This window comes from Pecten maximus, unplaced genomic scaffold (genome assembly GCF_902652985.1).
Source record: "Pecten maximus unplaced genomic scaffold, xPecMax1.1, whole genome shotgun sequence".
Taxonomy (NCBI): domain Eukaryota; kingdom Metazoa; phylum Mollusca; class Bivalvia; order Pectinida; family Pectinidae; genus Pecten; species Pecten maximus.
Genome location: NW_022979275.1, coordinates 1 through 23,350, shown reverse-complemented (window position 1 = coordinate 23,350; position 23,350 = coordinate 1). Strand labels below are relative to the sequence as shown.

The 23,350-nt window shown below is 39.5% G+C and overlaps 1 protein-coding gene across 1 annotated transcript in view; it reads right to left on the bottom strand.

Annotated features, from left to right (window-relative positions):
- The window catches only part of LOC117318429 (dmX-like protein 2), a gene marked incomplete at both ends in the record, with an annotated part of 28,796 nt that extends 5,501 nt beyond the window's left edge, over positions 1-23,295 (bottom strand). Inside the window, 2 exons of the mRNA XM_033873418.1 lie at positions 22,532-22,717; positions 23,160-23,295. Of these exons, the coding sequence (XP_033729309.1) occupies positions 22,532-22,717; positions 23,160-23,295 (322 nt within the window). The remainder of the gene's footprint in view (positions 1-22,531; positions 22,718-23,159) is intronic.
- Between the last annotated feature and the right edge of the window lie 55 nt (positions 23,296-23,350).

The window sequence follows — 23,350 nt, the reverse complement described above, 5'->3', positions numbered from 1 at the left end:
GTGTGTTGAGATGTCTGTACTACAATGTAATCTGTAGGGTGTGTTGAGATGTCCATACTACACATGTAATCTGTAGGGTGTGTTGTGATGTCTGTACTACAATGTAATCTGTAGGGTGTGTTGAGATGTCCATACTACACATGTAATCTGTAGGGTGTGTTGAGATGTCCATACTACAATGTAATCTGTAGAGTGTGTTGAGATGTCTGTACTACAATGTAATCTGTAGGGTGTGTTGAGATGTCCATACTACAATGTAATCTGTAGAGTGTGTTGAGATGTCTGTACTACAATGTAATATGTAGGGTGTGTTGTGATGTCCATACTACAATGTAATCTGTAAGGTGTGTTGAGATGTCTGTACTACAATGTAATCTGTAGGGTGTGTTGAGATGTTCATACTACAATGTAATCTGTAGGGTGTGTTGTGATGTCCATACTACAATGTAATCTGTAGGGTGTGTTGAGATGTCTGTACTTCAATGTAATCTGTAGGGTGTGTTGAGATGTCTGTACTACAATGTAATCTGTAGGGTGTGTGAGATGTCTGAATCATGTATCTGTAGGGGTGTGAGATGTCCATACTACAATGTAATCTGTAGGGTGTGTTGAGATGTCTGTACTACAATGTAATCTGTAGGGTGTGTTGAGATGTCCATACTACAATGTAATCTGTAGGGTGTGTTGAGATGTCTGTACTACAATGTAATCTGTAGGGTGTGTTGAGATGTCTATACTACACATGTAATCTGTAGGGTGTGTTGAGATGTCCATACTACAATGTAATCTGTAGGGTGTGTTGTGATGTCCATACTACACATGTAATATGTAGGGTGTGTTGAGATGTCCATACTACAATGTAATATGTAGGGTGGTGTTGTGATGTCCATACTACACATGTAATATGTAGGGTGTGTTGAGATGTCTATACTACAATGTAATCTGTAGGGTGTGTTGAGATGTCTATACTACACATGTAATCTGTAGGGTGTGTTGAGATGTCCATACTACAATGTAATCTGTAGGGTGTGTTGAGATGTCTGTACTACAATGTAATCTGTAGGGTGTGTTGAGATGTCCATACTACACATGTAATATGTAGGGTGTGTTGAGATGTCCATACTACAATGTAATCTGTAGGGTGTGTTGAGATGTCCATACTACAATGTAATCTGTAGGGTGTGTTGAGATGTCTGTACTACAATGTAATCTGTAGGGTGTGTTGAGATGTCCATACTACAATGTAATCTGTATGGTGTGTTGTGATGTCCATACTACACATGTAATCTGTAGGGTGTGTTGTGATGTCTGTACTACACATGTAATCTGTAGAGTGTGTTGAGATGTCTGTACTACAATGTAATCTGTAGGGTGTGTTGAGATGTCCATACTACACATGTAATATGTAGGGTGTGTTGAGATGTCCATACTACAAATGTAATATGTAGGGGGTGTTGCGATGTCCATACTACACATGTAATCTGTAGGGTGTGTTGAGATGTCTGTACTACAATGTAATCTGTAGAGTGTGTTGAGATGTCTGTACTACAATGTAATCTGTAGGGTGTGTTGAGATGTCTGTACTACACATGTAATCTGTAGGGTGTGTTGAGATGTCTGTACTACAATGTAATCTGTAGGGTGTGTTGAGATGTCCATACTACAATGTAATCTGTAGAGTGTGTTGAGATGTCTGTACTACAATGTAATCTGTAGGGTGTGTTGAGATGTCCATACTACAATGTAATCTGTAAGGTGTGTTGAGATGTCTATACTACAATGTAATCTGTAGGGTGTGTTGAGATGTCCATACTACAATGTAATCTGTAGGGTGTGTTGAGATGTCTGTACTACAATGTAATCTGTAGGGTGTGTTGAGATGTCTATACTACAATGTAATCTGTAGGGTGTGTTGAGATGTCTGTACTACAATGTAATTTGTAGGGTGTGTTGAAATGTCTATACTACAATGTAATCTGTAGGGTGTGTTGAGATGTCCATACTACAATGTAATCTGTAGGGTGTGTTGAGATGTCCGTACTACAATGTAATCTGTAGGGTGTGTTGAGATGTCCATACTACAATGTAATCTGTAGGGTGTGTTGAGATGTCTATACTACAATGTAATCTGTAGGGTGTGTTGAGATGTCCATACTACAATGTAACCTGTAGGGTGTGTTGAGATGTCCATACTACAATGTAATCTGTAGGGTGTGTTGTGATGTCCATACTACAATGTAATCTGTAGGGTGTGTTGAGATGTCCATACTACAATGTAATCTGTAGGGTGTGATGAGATGTCTGTACTACAATGTAATCTGTAGGGTGTGTTGAGATGTCTGTACTACAATGTAATATGTAGGGTGTGTTGAGATGTCTGTACTACAATGTAATCTGTATGGTGTGTTGAGATGTCCATACTACAATGTAATCTGTAGGGTGTGTTGAGATGTCCATACTACACATGTAATATGTAGGGTGTGTTGAGATGTCCATACTACACATGTAATATGTAGGGTGTGTTGAGATGTCCATACTACACATGTAATCTGTAGGGTGTGTTGAGATGTCTGTACTACAATGTAATCTGTAGGGTGTGTTGAGATGTCTGTACTACAATGTAATCTGTATGGTGTGTTGAGATGTCCATACTACAATGTAATCTGTAGGGTGTGTTGAGATGTCCATACTACACATGTAATATGTAGGGTGTGTTGAGATGTCCATACTACAAATGTAATATGTAGGGGGTGTTGTGATGTCTATACTACAATGTAATCTGTAGGGTGTGTTGAGATGTCCATACTACAATGTAATCTGTAGGGTGTGTTGAGATGTCCATACTACAATGTAATCTGTAGGGTGTGTTGTGATGTCCATACTACAATGTAATCTGTAGGGTGTGTTGTGATGTCCACTATGTGATCTAACTTTAATCCAAGGTTTATAATGTTAGACTTTTACTTAGCAACAGATATAAACACAAAATATTACAGTGAAATGTTGATGATGTCATCATCCCATAAAATGAAAATTCATTTATGATATACTATGTTTATTAATACTGTATCTTTATGCAATGTTTCCCGAAATCTTCCTCTATTCTGACATTAATATACTGCATCTTAATAAAATATTTCCTGAAATCTTTCTCAAATCTGACATTAAATACTGTATCTTTGTCCAATGATTCCTGAAATCTTTCTCAATTCTGACATTAATATACTGTATCTTTATTAAACGATCCCTGAAATCTTTCTTCATTCTGACATATTTATGAAAGCGTACAACATACAAAAGTTATAGCTCTATAATATTGTAAAAATGACGTCCAGTTTTCTGGGAAAAGGTTCACAAGTTGAACAAATGAATAAAAAATACCTTACAGTAATTTATTTTCACTGACATAATTGTAATTGACAAGATATTGATGATAGTTTTCAGCCAAATGAAAATCGAAGCAAATCAATTATGCATAAATGATATCCCAAAAGCCAATGAAGCACTGACCAAAATAATTGATAGCTAATTGATGAACATGCAGAGGTCATGTGATGAGTGTAATTTACACTAAAATGTGCTTTATAAAAATATTATAAGTGCTTGTTGTGAAAAGAGAGATAGATATTTTCTCTTGGCTTATGATGACTCGTTAAGGAACAAATAATTATCTGCTAAAATTTTCAAATGATAAATACCTATGATACCGTGTTCGCTCCATGGTAATTTCTCCTATACCAAATTAACATCTACATGCTGACAATTATGCACAATGCTTTAGGTTCATTGTGTAATCCAACAACTGTAAAAACTGCACAACATTTATACTCAATTTAAAAAAAAAAAAACATATATCATGCACATGATATATTGAAAATAACTTCTTGCAGACATCAGCAATATAAATAAAAGTGATAGCTTAATGGAAAGAGAGACTACAATACACAAACAGGCATATCACTGAAGGGTAAAGACGCCAAACAGAATTACGGGAAATAATGGGGTTACCTCGGAGACCTTTATCTTATTGTGTACAGTAACCTAATCCAAAGATTTCATATTCTAAATCAATTATCAAACAATCTTCTACATCCTACATAAAACCTGTCATTGAAATAACAAAATCTGTCATTGATTTTCCACAATGAACCACGCCAAACTAAATCAGTTTATTTTGATAAAATTTAACATTGATTTAGGAGTACTCAAGATGTAAATGTTTAAAGTTCAACTTTTTCATTAATCAAGTTAACATTTAGAAGTCTAGAGACAGTAACACTTGTTAATTGTTTACTGGTGTTCATTACACGTCTCGAGGACAGGAATGGGGGGGGGGGGGGGGGGATGCAGGTTAGTAGTTAATTTAAAATATTATATACCAGTAATATAATATGGGGGGGGGGGGGGGAAGGGGGGATGCAGGTTAGAAGTTAATTTAAAATATTATATACCAGTAATAAAATATTGTCCTCAGGGACTGTAATATAATTTCTGGCTCTAAATAAAAGGATGGGCCTGTTACAGGATAATGTTGCAGCATTTTGTTGACAATTTCTAGTGAGATGCCGTAAATAATGGTGGTCTTTGCCTCAATCCGTTCAGATTTCTGTATAGAAACACTAAATACATAACGCCCTAAACCATCATTACAAATCCAATGTTTGTACCTTACATAAAATTAATTCAGGCCCTAGTATGATGAAATACCTAAACTACATCATGGAACACTTAGCTACAATAGGCTGTAATGGAATATAAGGTAAAATTTGTAAAATTTCAAAAAAAAAAAAAAAAAGTTACACATTATGAAACAAAAGGCCAATGGGCCTTAACGGTCACCTGAGATTTGAAATATTTCAGTTAATTGAATTGACCCTTTTTGTCCCGCACATCAGCCCCTAGGGGTCAGTCAGGGCCAACATATGCATATTATCAAACTTTCATTCCATGCTGAAAATGTTAACCAAGTTAGAATGAATTCCAATAGAAATCAAACAAATCAGTCAAAAATGTAATTTCCCTATATAAACTATAGTAAAATTTACCCCCTCCCCAGGGGCAAACTTGTGACCCCAGGGTCATGAAATTCATAAATTTAGTAAAGCACCATAAGACTCTCCCACCTATGAAGAGTATTTGATTCTACCATTAATTATTTGCAATTGGGTCTTGAGAAGAAGATTTTTGAAATTTCAGTCAATTTGACCCTTTTTAGCCCCGCCCATCAGCCCCTCAGGGTCAGTCAGGGCCAACATGTGCATACCATCAAACTACCATCCCAAGCTGATAATGTGAACCAAATTAGAATGAATTCCAATAGAAATGAAATAAATCATAGTCAAAAAATGTGATTTCCCAATACAAACTATAGTAAAATTTACCCCCTCCCCAGGGGTAAATGTGTGGCCCCAGGGTCATGAAATTCATAATTTTAGTAAAGCACCTTAAGACCCTTCCATCTATAAACAGTATTTGATTCTACTTTATTTCGGTCTGAAAAGAAGATTTTTGAAATTTCAGTCAATTTGACCCTTTTTAGCCCCGCCAATCAGCCCCTTGGGGTCAGAAAGGGCCAACATGTGCATACCCTCAATCTGCCATCCCAAGCTGATAATATTAACCAAATTAGAATGAATTCCAATGGAAATCAAACAAATTATAGTTAAAAATGTGATTTCCATATATAAACTATAGTAAAGTTTACCCCCTCCCCAGGGGCAAACTTGAGACCCCAGGGTCAATAAATTCACAATTTTGGTAAAGCACCTTCAGACCTTGCCATCTATGAAGTGTATTTGATTCCATCATATCTGAGAGTAGAGAAGAAGATTTTTGAAATTTCAGTCAATTTGGTCCTTTTTAGCCCCGCCCATCAGCCCCTGGGTGTCAGTCAGGACCAACATGTTCATGCCATCAAACTGTCATCCCATGCTGACAATGTTTACCAAATTAGAATGAATTCCAATAGAAATAAAACAAATAAAAGTCAAAAATGTGATTTCCCTATATAAACTATAGTAAAGTTTACCCCCTCCCCAGGGGCAAACGTGAGACCCCTGGTTCATGAAATTTACAATTTGGTAAAGCACCTTAAGACCCTTCCATCTATGAAGAGTGTTTGATTCCAACATATCTGAGAGTAGAGAAGAAGATTTTTTAAGTTTTAGTCAATTTGACCCTTTTTAGCCCCGCCCCTCAGGCCCCTGGGGGGTGGGGACCATATAATTTACAATTTTGGTTCACCTTCAGCCATAGAAGCTTCCTGCCAAATTTCATTGAATTTGGTTTAGGGGTTTTGTAGAAGAAGTCGAAAATGTAAATTGTTTAAGGACGGACGACGCACGGCGACGGACAAAAGGGGATAAGAATAGGTCACTAGAAACTTTGTCTCAGGTGACCTAAAAAACTACAAAATACAAAGAAACATGTTGAAGTTTTAAAAACCTTCTTTCTAGTATTAATCACTAATTAAGAATCTACATACTGGTTAGTGAATTACTTGTGTGATACTTGTATCATCTCAGACTCAGGTGAGGAGCCTGTATGTGCTTTATCATCAACATAAGAGATCCCAAAGGGATCTCGGCACCCACCATTAAGTGATCTTTACATGTTCTATACCAGACTGATTTTTTCTCCTTTTCTTCTCTTTCCTCTTTTCCTCTAAATCATTTGGAAACAAGGAGAATCTTCTAAATCACGGGGAATCTAACCATGAAATTTGAGAAAGAATAATGAAGAACTTTCTGAAAAGTTTCAATACTTGAAATTCAAAATGGCTGCCTGTCATCCATTTTGCCTTCGGATCAGTCTCCAAATTCAATATCACAACTCCAGACTAAGAGGACACACATGTATTGGAGAGGGGAAAAAAAGCGAAAACAAACTTCAACACTCAAAATTCAAGATGGCTGCCTGTCATCCATTTTGTTTTCCAGTCAGTCTAAATAATGATCCTACCTATGAAATTTGAGAAAGATCCTTGAAGAGGATTTCAGGAAATAGTAATAACAAACTTAAACTTACCTATGAAATCTGAGAAAAGTCCTTTATGTCAGATGTAGTTCTCAAGAAATATTGATAACAAGGTGTGTTAGGGGCCAGACCATTGACGAAGATTGATTTGAACAGCCTGAGCCCACCATCTGATGATGTGGGGTAAGATGCTAAATGATGTACTTAGCAGTATATATCCCATCGTATTACGGTATAAGAATACTCAATAATGAAACACCTGAGAAAATTTAAATTGTTTTACCTATATGTCTGATGTTTATGGTAGATCTACATGATCTTAACATCTACACCTGCCATCTAACAAGACGGACATTTTCAGAAACTCTAAAGATCTTAACCTAATGTGAGAAACAGTACAAAACAAATCAGTATTTATCTTTTAAGTAATCACCGAGGATTTTTTTATGGAATGATTTTCCATGATCTTTCATGCTATAACTTTTTAACAGTGTAATCACTATATTTGGAAATACATGTGTTTTCTATGTCATCTGCATCAAAATTTTTATCTAGACTAAATGGAAGTTGGGCCAAAAGCTCAGTGAATGCATATAAGGTAAATCATTATTGTATACATCGGTGATATGATGATTAATAAAAAAACAATTAAAACTTGAATATAGTTAACAATAAATAAAATCAATAAACATTTATAAAAATATTAATATTGAATATATATTTGCAAAATTTAATAAAGTGAAGTTCTTGCGAAGGATAGATATATGAAAAAGAAAAGAAAAACCAACATTAACCACAAGCCTTTCTGTCCTCTTCAGCTTCTTATATATTTGCATATATTTAACTTTAAATTAAATTGTGATTCTATACCAAAAGCAAATATCTATCCTTGAAGCACCTCCCCCTTTTTACGTCCCTATACCCTATGATAAGCCCCAACATGGCATGCTGTTATTGTACGATCAGCTTAAACTGAAAATGGCAGTGAAAAGACGTAACACGTGACCTTTCCTCCTCAGGGCTCGTCTCCTCAAGGTCGTTGTCCGGAGAGTCTGACTGAGAATTTGGGGTCGTGTCGGGATTGCTAACAAGATACAGACAGAACACAACAGTGACATACAGGAAAGAGAGAAAATGGGAGAAAGAAAGACAGAAGCCTTGAAAAAATACACACATTCTTATATGTATAGTATTCTATAAATGAAACTTTAGAATGTTATATTGTAATGCAACTGTTCAACATCAATGTTATATTTAACAGCAGCTGATAGTTCATCAATCAATAGCATTCACAATTTACTGTGGAATTATTTTTTGTTCAAGATTACGAAAAGTCAGAATTAAAAATGTACAAACGTCATCCCTCTCACTGTACCGTTCTTACTAGGGATCAAATATCATAAAGCACTCGACTAGTTCATCATAAACAAACTGTATTTAGCGAATCATTATCTGACCTGCAGTAACCACTTACAATTTTGACATTCATGTTTGAAACATAAATCGAATATCTACAATGCTTAAATTATTCAAGTGACATTTTATTTAGAAGGTTCTTCTGTCAAACAAATACAGCAAAATAAAAGCTTGCTCACTCTGCCGTGAAGCTGATAGCTTATAACATGGCCCACTAACAGTCACACAAGGATCACAAAGAAGCTAAAGCGACATAGAATTGAGGAGCAACAGAAGAAGGAAACAACTGAATCACACCGTCGTAGCAACTTAACCAGCTGGCCATAAACCACTGAATCACACCGTCATAGCAACTGAACCAGCTGGCCATAAACCACTGAATCACACCGTCATAGCAACTGAACCAGCTGGCCATAAACCACTGAATCACACCGTCATAGCAACTTAACCAGCTGGCCAAAAAAATCTCAATGATATGAATAAAAGTCTATTACAGAATCAACTGTTGATAATATTAGACATTCAACCAATCAAATCTTTACTATACAGAGGTCAGACATTCAACCAAACAAATCTTTACAATACAGAGGTCAGACATTCAACCAATCAAATCTTTACAATACAGAATTCAGACATTCAACCAACCAAATCTTTACTATACAGAGGTCAGACATTCAACCAATCAAATCTTTACAATACAGAATTCAGACATTCAACCAATCAAATCTTTACAATACAGAATTCAGACATTCAACCAATCAAATCTTTTCACTGCAGAATTCAGACATTCAACTAAACAAATCTTTAAACTGCAGAATTCAGACATTCAACTAATGAAATCTTTACAATACAGAATTCAGACATTCAACTAAACAAATCTTTAAACTGCAGAATTCAGTCATTCAACCAATCAAATCTTTTCACTGCAGAATTCAGACATTCAACTAAACAAATCTTTAAACTGCAGAATTCAGACATTCAACTAATGAAATCTTTACAATACAGAATTCAGACATTCAACTAAACAAATCTTTAAACTGCAGAATTCAGTCATTCAACCAATCAAATCTTTTCACTGCAGAATTCAGACATTCAACTAAACAAATCTTTAAACTGCAGAATTCAGACATTCAACCAATCAAATCTTTTCACTGCAGAATTCAGACATTCAACTAATCAAATCTTTACAATACAGTATTCAGACATTCAACCTATCAATTGAAATGAATCTTTTTGCCGTTCAAGCCATCAAAATATCAACTGTACATAGTCTTAGCCAAAATGTCAACTACAATGTCTAAGCTCATCAAAGTACCACCTCAGAACTGGAGCAAAAAACAAAACAAAAAACAAAACAAATAAAAAACAAAAAAATAGTTATCTAAATCAGGGAATCAGCCAGTCAAGTTAACAGAAAATTTGCCACTTAAACAACTGTTCACTCAAAAGCAATTAAACAACTAAAATGTTTCTATTGAGCCAATCAACAGAAAGATTTAGCCTTGTCATTTAACTGCAGTCTTCATAAAGATGCAAACAGTTTCCAAACAAATTGGACTAAAAGCTTGAATGTACTGCATACTGAAAATACATTAATCCTAAAAGTACATTAATCCTAAAAATCAAATTTCATCTTCCACATGGTAAATCCTGCAGCAGTGAAAATTATTGGACATCATATCAGTTGTAGACGTTTAACAACTGGTCAGGAGTAGACTGATATAGTGTACTGTACGTCTTTTCGAAAATTGAATTAGGCTTTATTTTCAAATTGATAACCAATCAGCATGCAGTAAAATAAAAACAAAATTCTATTGCATAATGTCCTTGAGCCTGGCATCAAGACAATGCTGACTTACAAACAAAATAAGCTAAACAGAAAAGAAAAAGACTTTTAAGATAAAACCCTATAAATTATGGCCTTTGATATCTTTATCAAAATCTATGTTCCCTTTTTTCATACTTATGTTGGTCCCAAATCTAGAGGTACTGGACCATTTTGGGGGATTTCAAAGCGATTTTGCAGAAAATATAAAAGAAAGTTGATCATGAGTAGGGATCACATAGAGAGGTATGTGTCCCTCATTAGTAAACTATGTTAAACTACTTGATTGTATGTAGTGATTTTTTACCATTTTTAACCAGCACCAAAAAGCAGGTAAATCAAATATTATGATACTACGGGGTGAATAATATGATAATGAACTAAATCAATGGAAGAGCTATCAGGGTTATCATGTACACAAGTTTAGTGCTATACAGACAGACTCGCTGAATCATTCATGGCACTTGTGCACAGATTACTCAATACCCAGTCCTACAGACCTTACTGAGTGGATTACTCAATACCCCAGTCCTACATACCTTACTGAGTGGATTACTCAATACCCCAGTCCTACAGACCTTACTGAGTGGATTACTCAATACCCCAGTCCTATAGACCTTACTGAGTGGATAACTCAGTACCCCAGTCCTACAGACCTTACTGAGTGGATACCTCAATACCCCAGTCCTACAGACCTTACTGAGTGGATAACTCAATACCTTAGACCTACAGACCTTACTGAGTGGATACCTCAATACCCCAGTCCTACAGACCTTACTGAGTGGATAACTCAATACCCCAGTCCTATAGACCTTACTGAGTGGATACCTCAATACCCCAGTCCTATAGACCTTACTGAGTGGATAACTCAATACCCCAGTCCTATAGACCTTACTGAGTGGATACCTCAATACCCCAGTCCTACAGACCTTACTGAGTGGATACCTCAATACCCCAGTCCTATAGACCTTACTGAGTGGATACCTCAATACCCCAGTCCTACAGACCTTACTGAGTGGATTACTCAATAACCCAGTCCTACAGACCTTGAGTGGATTACTCGATACCCCAGTCCTACAGACCTTACTGAGTGGATTACTCAATACTCCAGTCCTATAGACCTTACTGAGTGGATTACTCAATACCCCAGTCCTATAGACCTGAGTGAGTGGATTACTCAATACCCCAGTCCTATAGACCTTACTAAGTGGATTACTCAATACCCCAGTCCTACAGACCTTACTGAGTGGATAACTCAATACCCCAGTCCTACAGACCTCACTGAGTGGATACCTCAATACCCTAGTCCTACTGACCTTACTGAGTGTACCCCAGTCCTACAGACCTTACTGAGTGGATTACTCAATACCCCAGTCCTACAGACCTTACTGAGTGGATTACTCAATACCCCAGTCCTACAGACCTTACTGAGTGGATTACTCAATACCCCAGTCCTACAGACCTTACTGAGTGGATTACTCAATACCCCAGTCCTGTAGACCTTACTAAGTGGATTACTCAATACCCCAGTCCTACAGACCTTACTGAGTGGATTACTCAATACCCCAGTCATATATACCTTACTGAGTGGATACCTCAATACCCCAGTCCTACAGACTCTACTGAGTGGATTACTCAATACCCCAGTCCTATAGACCTTACTGATTACTCAATACCCCAGTCCTATATACCTTACTGAGTGGATTACTCAATACCCCAGTCCTATAGACCTGAGTGAGTGGATTACTCAATACCCCAGTCCTACAGACCTGAGTGAGTGTACCCCAGTCCTACAGACCTTACTGAGTGGATTACTCAATACCCCAGTCCTATAGATCTAACTGAGTGGATTACTCAATACCCCAGTCCTATAGACCTTACTGAGTGGATTACTCAATACCCCAGTCCTACAGACCTTACTGAGTGGATTACTCAATACCCCAGTCCTATAGACCTTACTGAGTGGATTACTCAATACCCCAGTCCTACAGACCTTGCTGAGTGGATTACTCAATACCCCAGTCCTATAGATCTTACTGAGTGGATTACTCAATACCCCAGTCCTACAGACCTTACTGAGTGGATAACTCAATACCCCAGTCCTACAGACCTTACTGATTACTCAATACCCCAGTCCTACAGACCTTACTGAGTGGATTACTCAATACCCCAGTCCTACACACCTTACTGAGTGGATACCTCGATACCCCAGTCCTACAGACCTTACTGAGTGGATAACTCAATACCCCAGTCCTATAGACCTTACTGAGTGGATAACTCAATACCCCAGTCCTATAGACCTTACTGAGTGGATTACTCAATACCCCAGTCCTACAGACCTTACTGAGTGGATACCTCAATACCCCAGTCCTACAGACCTTACTGAGTGGATAACTCAATACCCCAGTCCTATAGACCTTACTGAGTGGATAACTCAATACCCCAGTCCTATAGACCTTACTGAGTGGATACCTCAATACCCCAGTCCTACAGACCTTACTGAGTGGATTACTCAATACCCCAGTCCTACAGACCTTACTGAGTGGATAACTCAATACCCCAGTCCTACAGACCTTACTGATTACTCAATACCCCAGTCCTACAGACCTTACTGAGTGGATTACTCAATACCCAGTCCTACAGACCTTACTGAGTGGATTACTCAATACCCCAGTCCTACCGACCTTACTGAGTGGATTACTCAATACCCCAGTCCTACAGACCTTACTGAGTGGATTACTCAATACCCCAGTCCTATAGACCTTACTGAGTGGATTACTCAATACCCCACTCCTATAGACCTTACTGAGTGGATTACTCAATACCCCAGTCCTACAGACCTTACTGAAACCTCAATACCCCAGTCCTACAGACCTTACTGAGTGGATTACTCAATACCCCAGTCCTACAGACCTTACTGAGTGGATTACTCAATACCCCAGTCCTATAGACCTTACTGATTGGATTACTCAATACCCCAGTCCTATAGACCTTACTGAGTGGATTACTCAATACCCCAGTCCTATAGAGCTTACTGAGTGGATTACTCAATACCCCAGTCCTATAGACCTTACTGATTGGATTACTCAATACCCCAGTCCTACAGACCTTACTGAGTGGATTACTCAATACCCCAGTCCTACAGACCTTACTGAGTGGATACCTCAATACCCCAGTCCTACATACCTTACTGAGTGGATAACTCAATACCCCAGTCCTACAGACCTTACTGAGTGGATTACTCAATACCCCAGTCCTACAGACCTTACTGAGGTGATACCTCAATACCCAGTCCTATAGACCTTACTGAGTGGATTACTCAATACCCAGTCCTATAGACCTTACTGAGTGGATTACTCAATACCCCAGTCCTACAGACATTACTGAGTGGATTACTCAATACCCCAGTCCTATAGACCTTACTGAGTGGATTACTCAATACCCTAGTCCTACAGACCTTACTGAGTGGATTACTCAATACCCCAGTCCTATACACCTTACTGAGTGGATTACTCAATACCCAGTCCTATAGACCTTACTGAGTGGATTACTCAATACCCCAGTCCTACAGACCTTACCGATTACTCAATACCCCAGTCCTACAGACCTTACTGAGTGGATTACTCAATACCCAGTCCTATAGACCTTACTGAGTGGATTACTCAATACCCCAGTCCTACAGACCTTACTGAGTGGATTACTCAATACCCAGTCCTATAGACCTTACTGAGTGGATTACTCAATACCCCAGTCCTATAGACCTTACTGAGTGGATTACTCAATACCCCAGTCCTACAGACCTTACTGAGTGGATACCTCAATACCCCAGTCCTATAGACCTTACTGAGTGGATTACTCAATACCCCAGTCCTACAGACCTTACTAAGTGGATAACTCAATACCCCAGTCCTACAGACCTTACTGAGTGGATACCTCAATACCCCAGTCCTACAGACCTTACTGAGTGGATTACTCAATACCCCAGTCCTATAGACCTTACTGATTACTCAATACCCCAGTCCTACAGACCTTACTGATTACTCAATACCCCAGTCCTATAGACCTTACTGATTACTCAATACCCCAGTCCTATAGACCTTACTGATTACTCAATACCCCAGTCCTACAGACCTTACTGAGTGGATTACTCAATACCCCAGTCCTACAGACCTTACTGAGTGGATTACTCAATACCCCAGTCCTACAGACCTTACTGAGTGGATTACTCAATACCCCAGTCCTACAGACCTTACTGAGTGGATACCTCAATACCCCAGTCCTACAGACCTTACTGAGTGGATACCTCAATACCCCAGTCCTACAGACCTTACTGAGTGGATACCTCAATACCCCAGTCCTACAGACCTTACTGAGTGGATACCTCAATACCCCAGTCCTACAGACCTTACTGAGTGGATTACTCAATACCCCAGTCATATAGACCTTACTGAGTGGATTACTCAATACCCCAGTCCTACAGACCTTACTGAGTGGATAACTCAATACCCCAGTCCTACAGACCTTACTGAGTGGATTACTCCATACCCCAGTCCTACAGACCTTACTGAGTGGATTACTCCATACCCCAGTCCTACAGACCTTACTGAGTGGATTACTCAATACCCCAGTCCTACAGACCTTACTGAGTGGATAACTCAATACCCCAGTCCTATAGACCTTACTGAGTGGATAACTCAATACCCCAGTCCTATAGACCTTACTGAGTGGATTACTCAATACCCCAGTCCTATAGACCTTACTGAGTTGATTACTCAATACCCCAGTCCTATAGACCTGAGTGAGTGGATTACTCAATACCCCAGTCCTACAGACCTTACTGAGTGGATACCTCAATACCCCAGTCCTACAGACCTTACTGAGTGGATACCCCAATACCCCAGTCCTACAGACCTTACTGAGTGGATTACTCAATACCCCAGTCCTATAGACCTTACTGAGTGGATAACTCAATACCCCAGTCCTATAGACCTTACTGAGTTGATTACTCCATACCCCAGTCCTACAGACCTTACTGAGTGGATACCTCAATACCCCAGTCCTACAGACCTTACTGAGTGGATTACTCAATACTCCAGTCCTACAGACCTTACTGAGTGGATTACTCAACACCCCAGTCCTACAGACCTTACTGAGTGGATTACTCAATACCCCAGTCCTACAGACCTTACTGAGTGGATTACTCAATACCCCAGTCCTACAGACCTTACTAAGTGGATTACTCAATACCCCAGTCCTACAGACCTTACAGAGTGGATAACTCCATACCCCAGTCCTACAGACCTTACTGAGTGGATTACTCAATACCCCAGTCCTATAGACCTTACTGAGTGGATTACTCAATACCCCAGTCCTACAGACCTTACTGAGTGGATTACTCAATACCCCAGTCCTACAGACCTTACTGATTACTCAATACCCCAGTCCTATCAACCTTACTGAGTGGATATCTCAATACCCCAGTCCTACAGACCTTACTGAGTGGATTACTCAATACCCCAGTCATATATACCTTACTGAGTGGATACCTCAATACCCCAGTCCTACAGACCTTACTGAGTGGATTACTCAATACCCCAGTCCTATAGACCTTACTGAGTGGATTACTCAATACCCCAGTCCTACAGACCTTACTGAGTGGATTACTCTATACCCCAGTCCTATAGACCTGAGTGAGTGGATTACTCAATACCCCAGTCCTATAGACCTTACTGAGTGGATTACTCAATACTCCAGTCATATAGACCTTACTGATTACTCAATACCCCAGTCCTACAGACCTTACTGAGTGGATACCTCAATACCCCAGTCCTACAGACCTTACTGAGTGGATTACTCAATACCCTAGTCCTACAGACCTTACTGAGTGGATACCTCAATACCCCAGTCCTACAGACCTTACTGAGTGGATTACTCAATACCCCAGTCCTATAGACCTGAGTGAGTGGATTACTCAATACCCCAGTCCTATAGACCTTACTGAGTGGATTACTCAATACCCCAGTCATATAGACCTTACTGATTACTCAATACCCCAGTCCTACAGACCTTACTGAGTGGATACCTCAATACCCCAGTCCTACAGATCTTACTGAGTGGATTACTCAATACCCCAGTCCTATAGACCTTACTGAGTGGATTACTCAATACCCCAGTCCTACAGACCTTACTGAGTGGATTACTCAATACCCCAGTCCTATATACCTGAGTGAGTGGAATACTCAATACCCCAGTCCTACAGACCTTACTGAGTGGATTACTCAATGCCCCAGTCCTACAGACCTTACTGATTACTCAATACCCCAGTCCTACAGACCTTACTGAGTGGATTACTCAATACCCCAGTCCTACAGACCTTACTGAGTGGATTACTCAATACCCCAGTCCTACAGACCTTACTGAGTGGATACCTCAATACCCCAGTCCTACAGATCTTACTGAATGGATTACTCAATACCCAGTCCTATAGACCTTACTGATACCTCAATACCCCAGTCCTACAGACCTTACTGAATGGATTACTCAATACCCCAGTCCTATAGACCTTACTGATACCTCAATACCCCAGTCCTACAGACCTTACTGAGTGGATACCTCAATACCCCAGTCCTACAGATCTTACTGAATGGATTACTCAATACCCCAGTCCTACAGACCTTACTGAGTGGATTACTCAATACCCCAGTCATATATACCTTACAGAGTGGATAACTCCATACCCCAGTCCTACAGACCTTACTGAGTGGATTACTCAATACCCCAGTCCTACAGACCTTACTGAGTGGATTACTCAATACCCCAGTCCTACAGACCTTACTGAGTGGATTACTCAATATCCCAGTCCTATAGACCTTACTGAGTGGATTACTCAATACCCCAGTCCTATAGACCTTACTGAGTGGATTACTCAATACCCCAGTCCTACAGACCTTACTGAGTGGATTACTCAATACCCTAGTCCTACAGACCTTACTGAGTGGATTACTCAATACCCCAGTCCTACATACCTTACTGAGTGGATTACTCAATACCCCAGTCCTACAGACCTTACTGAGTGGATTACTCAATACCCCAGTCCTATAGACCTTACTGAGTGGATTACTCAATACCCCAGTCCTATAGACCTTACTGAGTGGATAACTCAATACCCCAGTCATATATACCTTACTGAGTGGATACCTCAATACCCCAGTCCTATAGACCTTACTGAGTGGATAACTCAATACCCCAGTCCTACAGACCTTACTGAGTGGATTACTCAATACCCCAGTCCTACAGACCTTACTGATTACTCAATACCCCAGTCCTACAGACCTTACTGAGTGGATAACTCAATACCCCAGTCCTACAGACCTTACTGAGTGGATTACTCAATACCCCAGTCCTATAGACCTTACTAAGTGGATAACTCAATACCTCAGTCCTACAGACCTTACTGAGTGGATTACTCAATACCCCAGTCCTATAGACCTTACTGAGTGGATAACTCAATACCCCAGTCCTACAGACCTTACTGAGTGGATTACTCAATACCCCAGTCCTATAGACCTTACTAAGTGGATAACTCAATACCCCAGTCCTACAGAGCTTACTGAGTGGATTACTCAATACCCCAGTCCTACAGACCTTACTGAGTGGATAACTCAATACCCCAGTCCTACAGACCTTACTGAGTGGATTACTCAATACCCCAGTCCTACAGACCTTACTGAGTGGATAACTCAATACCCTAGTCCTACAGACCTTACTGAGTGGATTACTCAATACCCCAGTCCTATAGACCTTACTAAGTGGATAACTCAATACCTCAGTCCTACAGACCTTACTGAGTGGATAACTCAATACCCCAGTCCTATAGACCTTACTGAGTGGATACCTCAATACCCCAGTCCTACAGACCTTACTAAGTGGATTACTCAATACCCCAGTCCTACAGACCTTACTGAGTGGATAACTCAATACCCCAGTCCTACAGACCTTACTGAGTGGATTACTCAATACCCTCGTCCTATAGACCTTACTGAGTGGATTACTCAATACCCCAGTCCTATAGACCTTACTGATTACTCAATACCCCAGTCCTACAGACCTTACTGAGTGGATAACTCAATACCCCAGTCCTATACACCTTACTGAGTGGATTACTCAATACCCCAGTCCTACAGACCTTACTGAGTGGATTACTCAATACCCCAGTCCTATAGACCTTACTGATTACTCAATACCCCAGTCCTATAGACCTTACTGAGTGGATTACTCAATACCCCAGTCCTACAGACCTTACTGAGTGGATTACTCAATACCCCAGTCCTACAGACCTTACTGAGTGGATTACTCAATACCCCAGTCCTACAGACCTTACTGAGTGGATACCTCAATACCCCAGTCCTACAGACATTACTGAGTGGATTACTCAATACCCCAGTCCTACAGACCTTACTGAGTGGATACCTCAATACCCCAGTCCTACAGACCTTACTGATTACTAAATACCCCAGTCCTACAGACCTTACTGAGTGGATACCTCAATACCCGAGTCCTACAGACCTTACTGAGTGGATAACTCAACACCCCAGTCCTACAGACCTTACTGATTACTAAATACCCCAGTCCTACAGACCTTACTGAGTGGATACCTCAATACCCCAGTCCTACAGACCTTACTGAGTGGATACCTCAATACTCCAGTCCTACAGACCTTACTGAGTGGATTACTCAATACCCCAGTCCTACAGACCTTACTGAGTGGATTACTCAATACCCCAGTACTACAGACCTTACTGAGTGGATTACTCAATACCCCAGTCCTACAGACCTTACTGAGTGGATTACTCAATACCCCAGTCCTATAGACCTTACTGAGTGGATAACTCAATACCCCAGTCCTACAGACCTTACTGAGTGGATACCTCAATACCCCAGTCCTACAGACCTTACTGAAACCTCAATACCCCAGTCCTACAGACCTTACTGAAACCTCAATACCCTAGTCCTACAGACCTTACTGAGTGGATACCTCAATACCCTAGTCCTACAGACCTTACTGAGTGGATACCTCAATACCTCAGTCCTACAGACCTTACTGAGTGGATTACTCAATACCCCAGTCCTACAGACCTTACTGAGTGGATTACTCAATACCCCAGTCCTACAGACCTTACTGAGTGGATTACTCAATACCCCAGTCCTATAGACCTTACTGAGTGGATTACTCAATACCCCAGTCCTACAGACATTACTGAGTGGATTACTCAATACCCCAGTCCTATACACCTTAGTGAGTGGATAACTCAATACCCCAGTCCTACAGACCTTACTGAGTGGATTACTCAATACCCCAGTCCTACAGACCTTACTGAGGTGATACCTCAATACCCCAGTCCTACAGACCTTACTGAGTGGATTACTCAATACCCCAGTCCTACAGACCTTACTGAGTGGATACCTCAATACCCCAGTCCTACAGACCTTACTGAGTGGATTACTCAATACCCCAGTCCTACAGACCTTACTAAGTGGGTTACTCAATACCCCAGTCCTACAGACCTTACTGAGTGGATTACTCAATACCCAGTCCTACAGACCTTACTGAGTGGATAACTCAATACATTAGTCCTACAGACCTTACTGAGTGGATTACTCAATACCCCAGTCCTATAGACCTTACTAAGTGGATTACTCTATACCCAGTCCTACAGACCTTACTGAGTGGATACCTCAATACCCCAGTCCTATAGACCTTACTAAGTGGATTACTCAATACCCAGTCCTACAGACCTTACTGAGTGGATAACTCAATACCCCAGTCCTATAGACCTTACTAAGTGGATAACTCAATACCCAGTCCTATAGACCTTACTAAGTGGATTACTCAATACCCCAGTCCTATAAACCTTACTAAGTGGATAACTCAATACCCCAGTCCTACAGACCTTACTGAGTGGATTACTCAATACCCCAGTCCTACAGACCTTACTGAGTGGATTACTCAATACCCCAGTCCTATAGACCTTACTAAGTGGATTACTCAATACCCCAGTCCTATAAACCTTACTAAGTGGATAACTCAATACCCCAGTCCTACAGACCTTACTGAGTGGATAACTCAATACCCCAGTCCTACAGACCTTACTGAGTGGATTACTCAATACCCCAGTCCTACAGACCTTACTGAGTGGATTACTCAATACCCAGTCCTATAGACCTTACTAAGTGGATTACTCAATACCCCAGTCCTATAAACCTTACTAAGTGGATAACTCAATACCCCAGTCCTACAGACCTTACTGAGTGGATACCTCAATACCCCAGTCCTACAGACCTTACTGAGTGGATTACTCAATAACCCAGTCCTACAGACCTTAATGAGTTGATTACTCAATACCCCAGTCCTATAGACCTTACTGAGTGGATACCTCAATACCCCAGTCCTACATACCTTACTGAGGGGATTACTCAATACCCCAGTCCTACAGACCTTTCTGCGTGGATTACTCAATACCCCAGTCCTACAGACCTTACTAAGTGGATAACTCAATACCCCAGTCCTACAGACCTTACTAAGTGGATAACTCAATACCCCAGTCCTACAGACCTTACTGAGTGGATTACTCAATACCCCAGTCCTACAGACCTTACTGAGTGGATTACTCAATACCCCAGTCCTACAGACCTTACTGAGTGGATTACTCAATACCCCAGTCCTACAGACCTTACTGAGTGGATAACTCAATACCCCAGTCCTACAGACCTTACTGAGTGGATAACTCAATACTCCAGTCCTACAGACCTTACTGAGTGGATAACTCAATACCCCAGTCCTACAGACCTTACTGAGTGGATTACTCAATACCCCAGTCCTATAGACCTTACTGAGTGGATTACTCACTAGTGGATGTGGATGTTGCTCAATCATACGGACACAGAATCAGGACTTTATATACAAGTAAGTACACAAAAAAGGGACAAAAATAATTGACTTTGTTACACTGATATGTAATAAATAGGTATATATGAATGCTGGATTATCAAAATAGCATACACAACAATGACAGTTGTAGAAGGCAGCAATACAATTAACAGCATACCTTTCAAAGAAGTGTGTGTGAAGTCTTGTAGGAGAGAAAAGAAAATATCAAAATTAACACATTCAATATCCACATCACATGCCATTTAAACTTCAAAAAATGTCATAATTTTCAATTCTTTTGAGTCAATTATAACAAACCTCTCACCTTTAAGTGATATACAAAAAATGAATTTTGATTTTAATTTATTATTATATAGCTATTTATCTATTTACATGATATTTTTGTATTTGTCCTAACAAGTTGAATTGTAATTTTCATCCCATAACCATACTGATTGAAATAAACATACTGCTAATGAAAAATATTGGAATACCACAACCAAAGGTTCTCAAGGTTGATAAAAGTCACTTGCCTACTGGCGGTGAACTCCTGTTCTACAATACTGTTTTAGAGAACAAGATGTAGTTTCCCGATGATTAACATGAGAATTATCTAAATCATTTATAATATGCCCAAGTGTCCAACACAAAAACTTCAGCTAAAATAAAGATAAGCTTGTTTTTATTGACATGTCTAATGAACTGCACTAGCCACAGGTGGGCTTATTACCTAATGGCAGAAACTGAGTCATAGTTAAAATTTGATTTACATCTGCTGGGGAAATATAAGGTTGAATATACCGGTAATTCAAATACTGTTAGGAATTATTGAAGAAGAAAATGGAGCACAAAAACCAATATTTGGCCCAATTTATACCACAAGAAAAACAAATTCTGGAAACGTAAAAATAGTTGGTTTGAATTTAAGATTCATTACAGTATAAGCTAAGTGTGTTATGTCAAATATAAACAACCACAACACAATGTTAGTATGAAAGAGAGACAGGTTGTTTTATTAGTATGTGGATTTAGAATATTGAACATTATATTCCAAAGTCAAAGAGCTTTTCTGTAATAGAACTACTTCTACCAGATAACAACATCGCACTAACAAATCTAGAAACTATTTGGTTAGTTGTTATACTACCGGTTAGTAATGAATAGAAATCCTATAAATACCACTGTGCTATGACGGATACGCTTGTAGGCTCCAAATTCAATTCGTTCTTTCCCTACTATCATCTCAGAAAGTAAGTTAAACAAAGGGCGTCTTTTGAAAGTCATATGCTGATTGGTTTACCTTATTTTATCTCAGATATTTGTTCGATTAAACTTTAGATTGATTTTTACCTCATTTCCTTTCTTCTTTCTATCTAATCTCTACTTACCTGATGGTTTTAAGACGTTGCATGAAGCGTTTTTTATGTCGGTGAGTATGAAACTTTCTTTCGGAGGTCGTGGCAGGATCAAATTGTTCAAGGTCAACGAGTCCATCATCAGGAAGGATGGTTTCACACCACAGTCGACAGACATTATCAGCACAGGATGTCACAAGCATGTTGGCCACCGAGCCCCTACGAAAAAAAACCCCAATATAACTTGTTCACATCAACAAGACCTTTTAAATTATGCTTTTCTAGGTACAGTGAAACTCTGATATCTCAAACACTCTAAGTTACTCCATCTCTCTGATATCTCTACATAGAATATAACTCAAATACTCATGATAACTCAAACTTTTTCTTACCCCACATAAACAATGTTTGACTCTGGTAAAATTGATGTAATCCTCACAACTGACCCGGAGAAAAGTCTGACCATTTCAGGACTAGATACATATACTGCTGTAATACATTCACGACTGTATCTTAAGCTATTTATCTCCTATTTCATTTAATACATGAGTAAAATATCAACAATGATAATGAACAGCCAGTATATTTAAGTGTTTTACAGTTTACACACGTTTTTCAATGTTGCTGTTTATTATCAATGATATGGACACATGTATCTTACCTCGGCATGTACTTGCTTGTTTTCCTCCAAGAGAAACCTGTGACGGCGCGGGGATGGGCGATGTACACAAAGGAATAGTGATGTACTTCCTTCTTGGGACTAACAGTACTATCGGCACGCATCAGAGGTAATTGTACTACAAAATATCAAATGGACATAGTGATTAAAGCTCGATCATTTCTATATGGTTA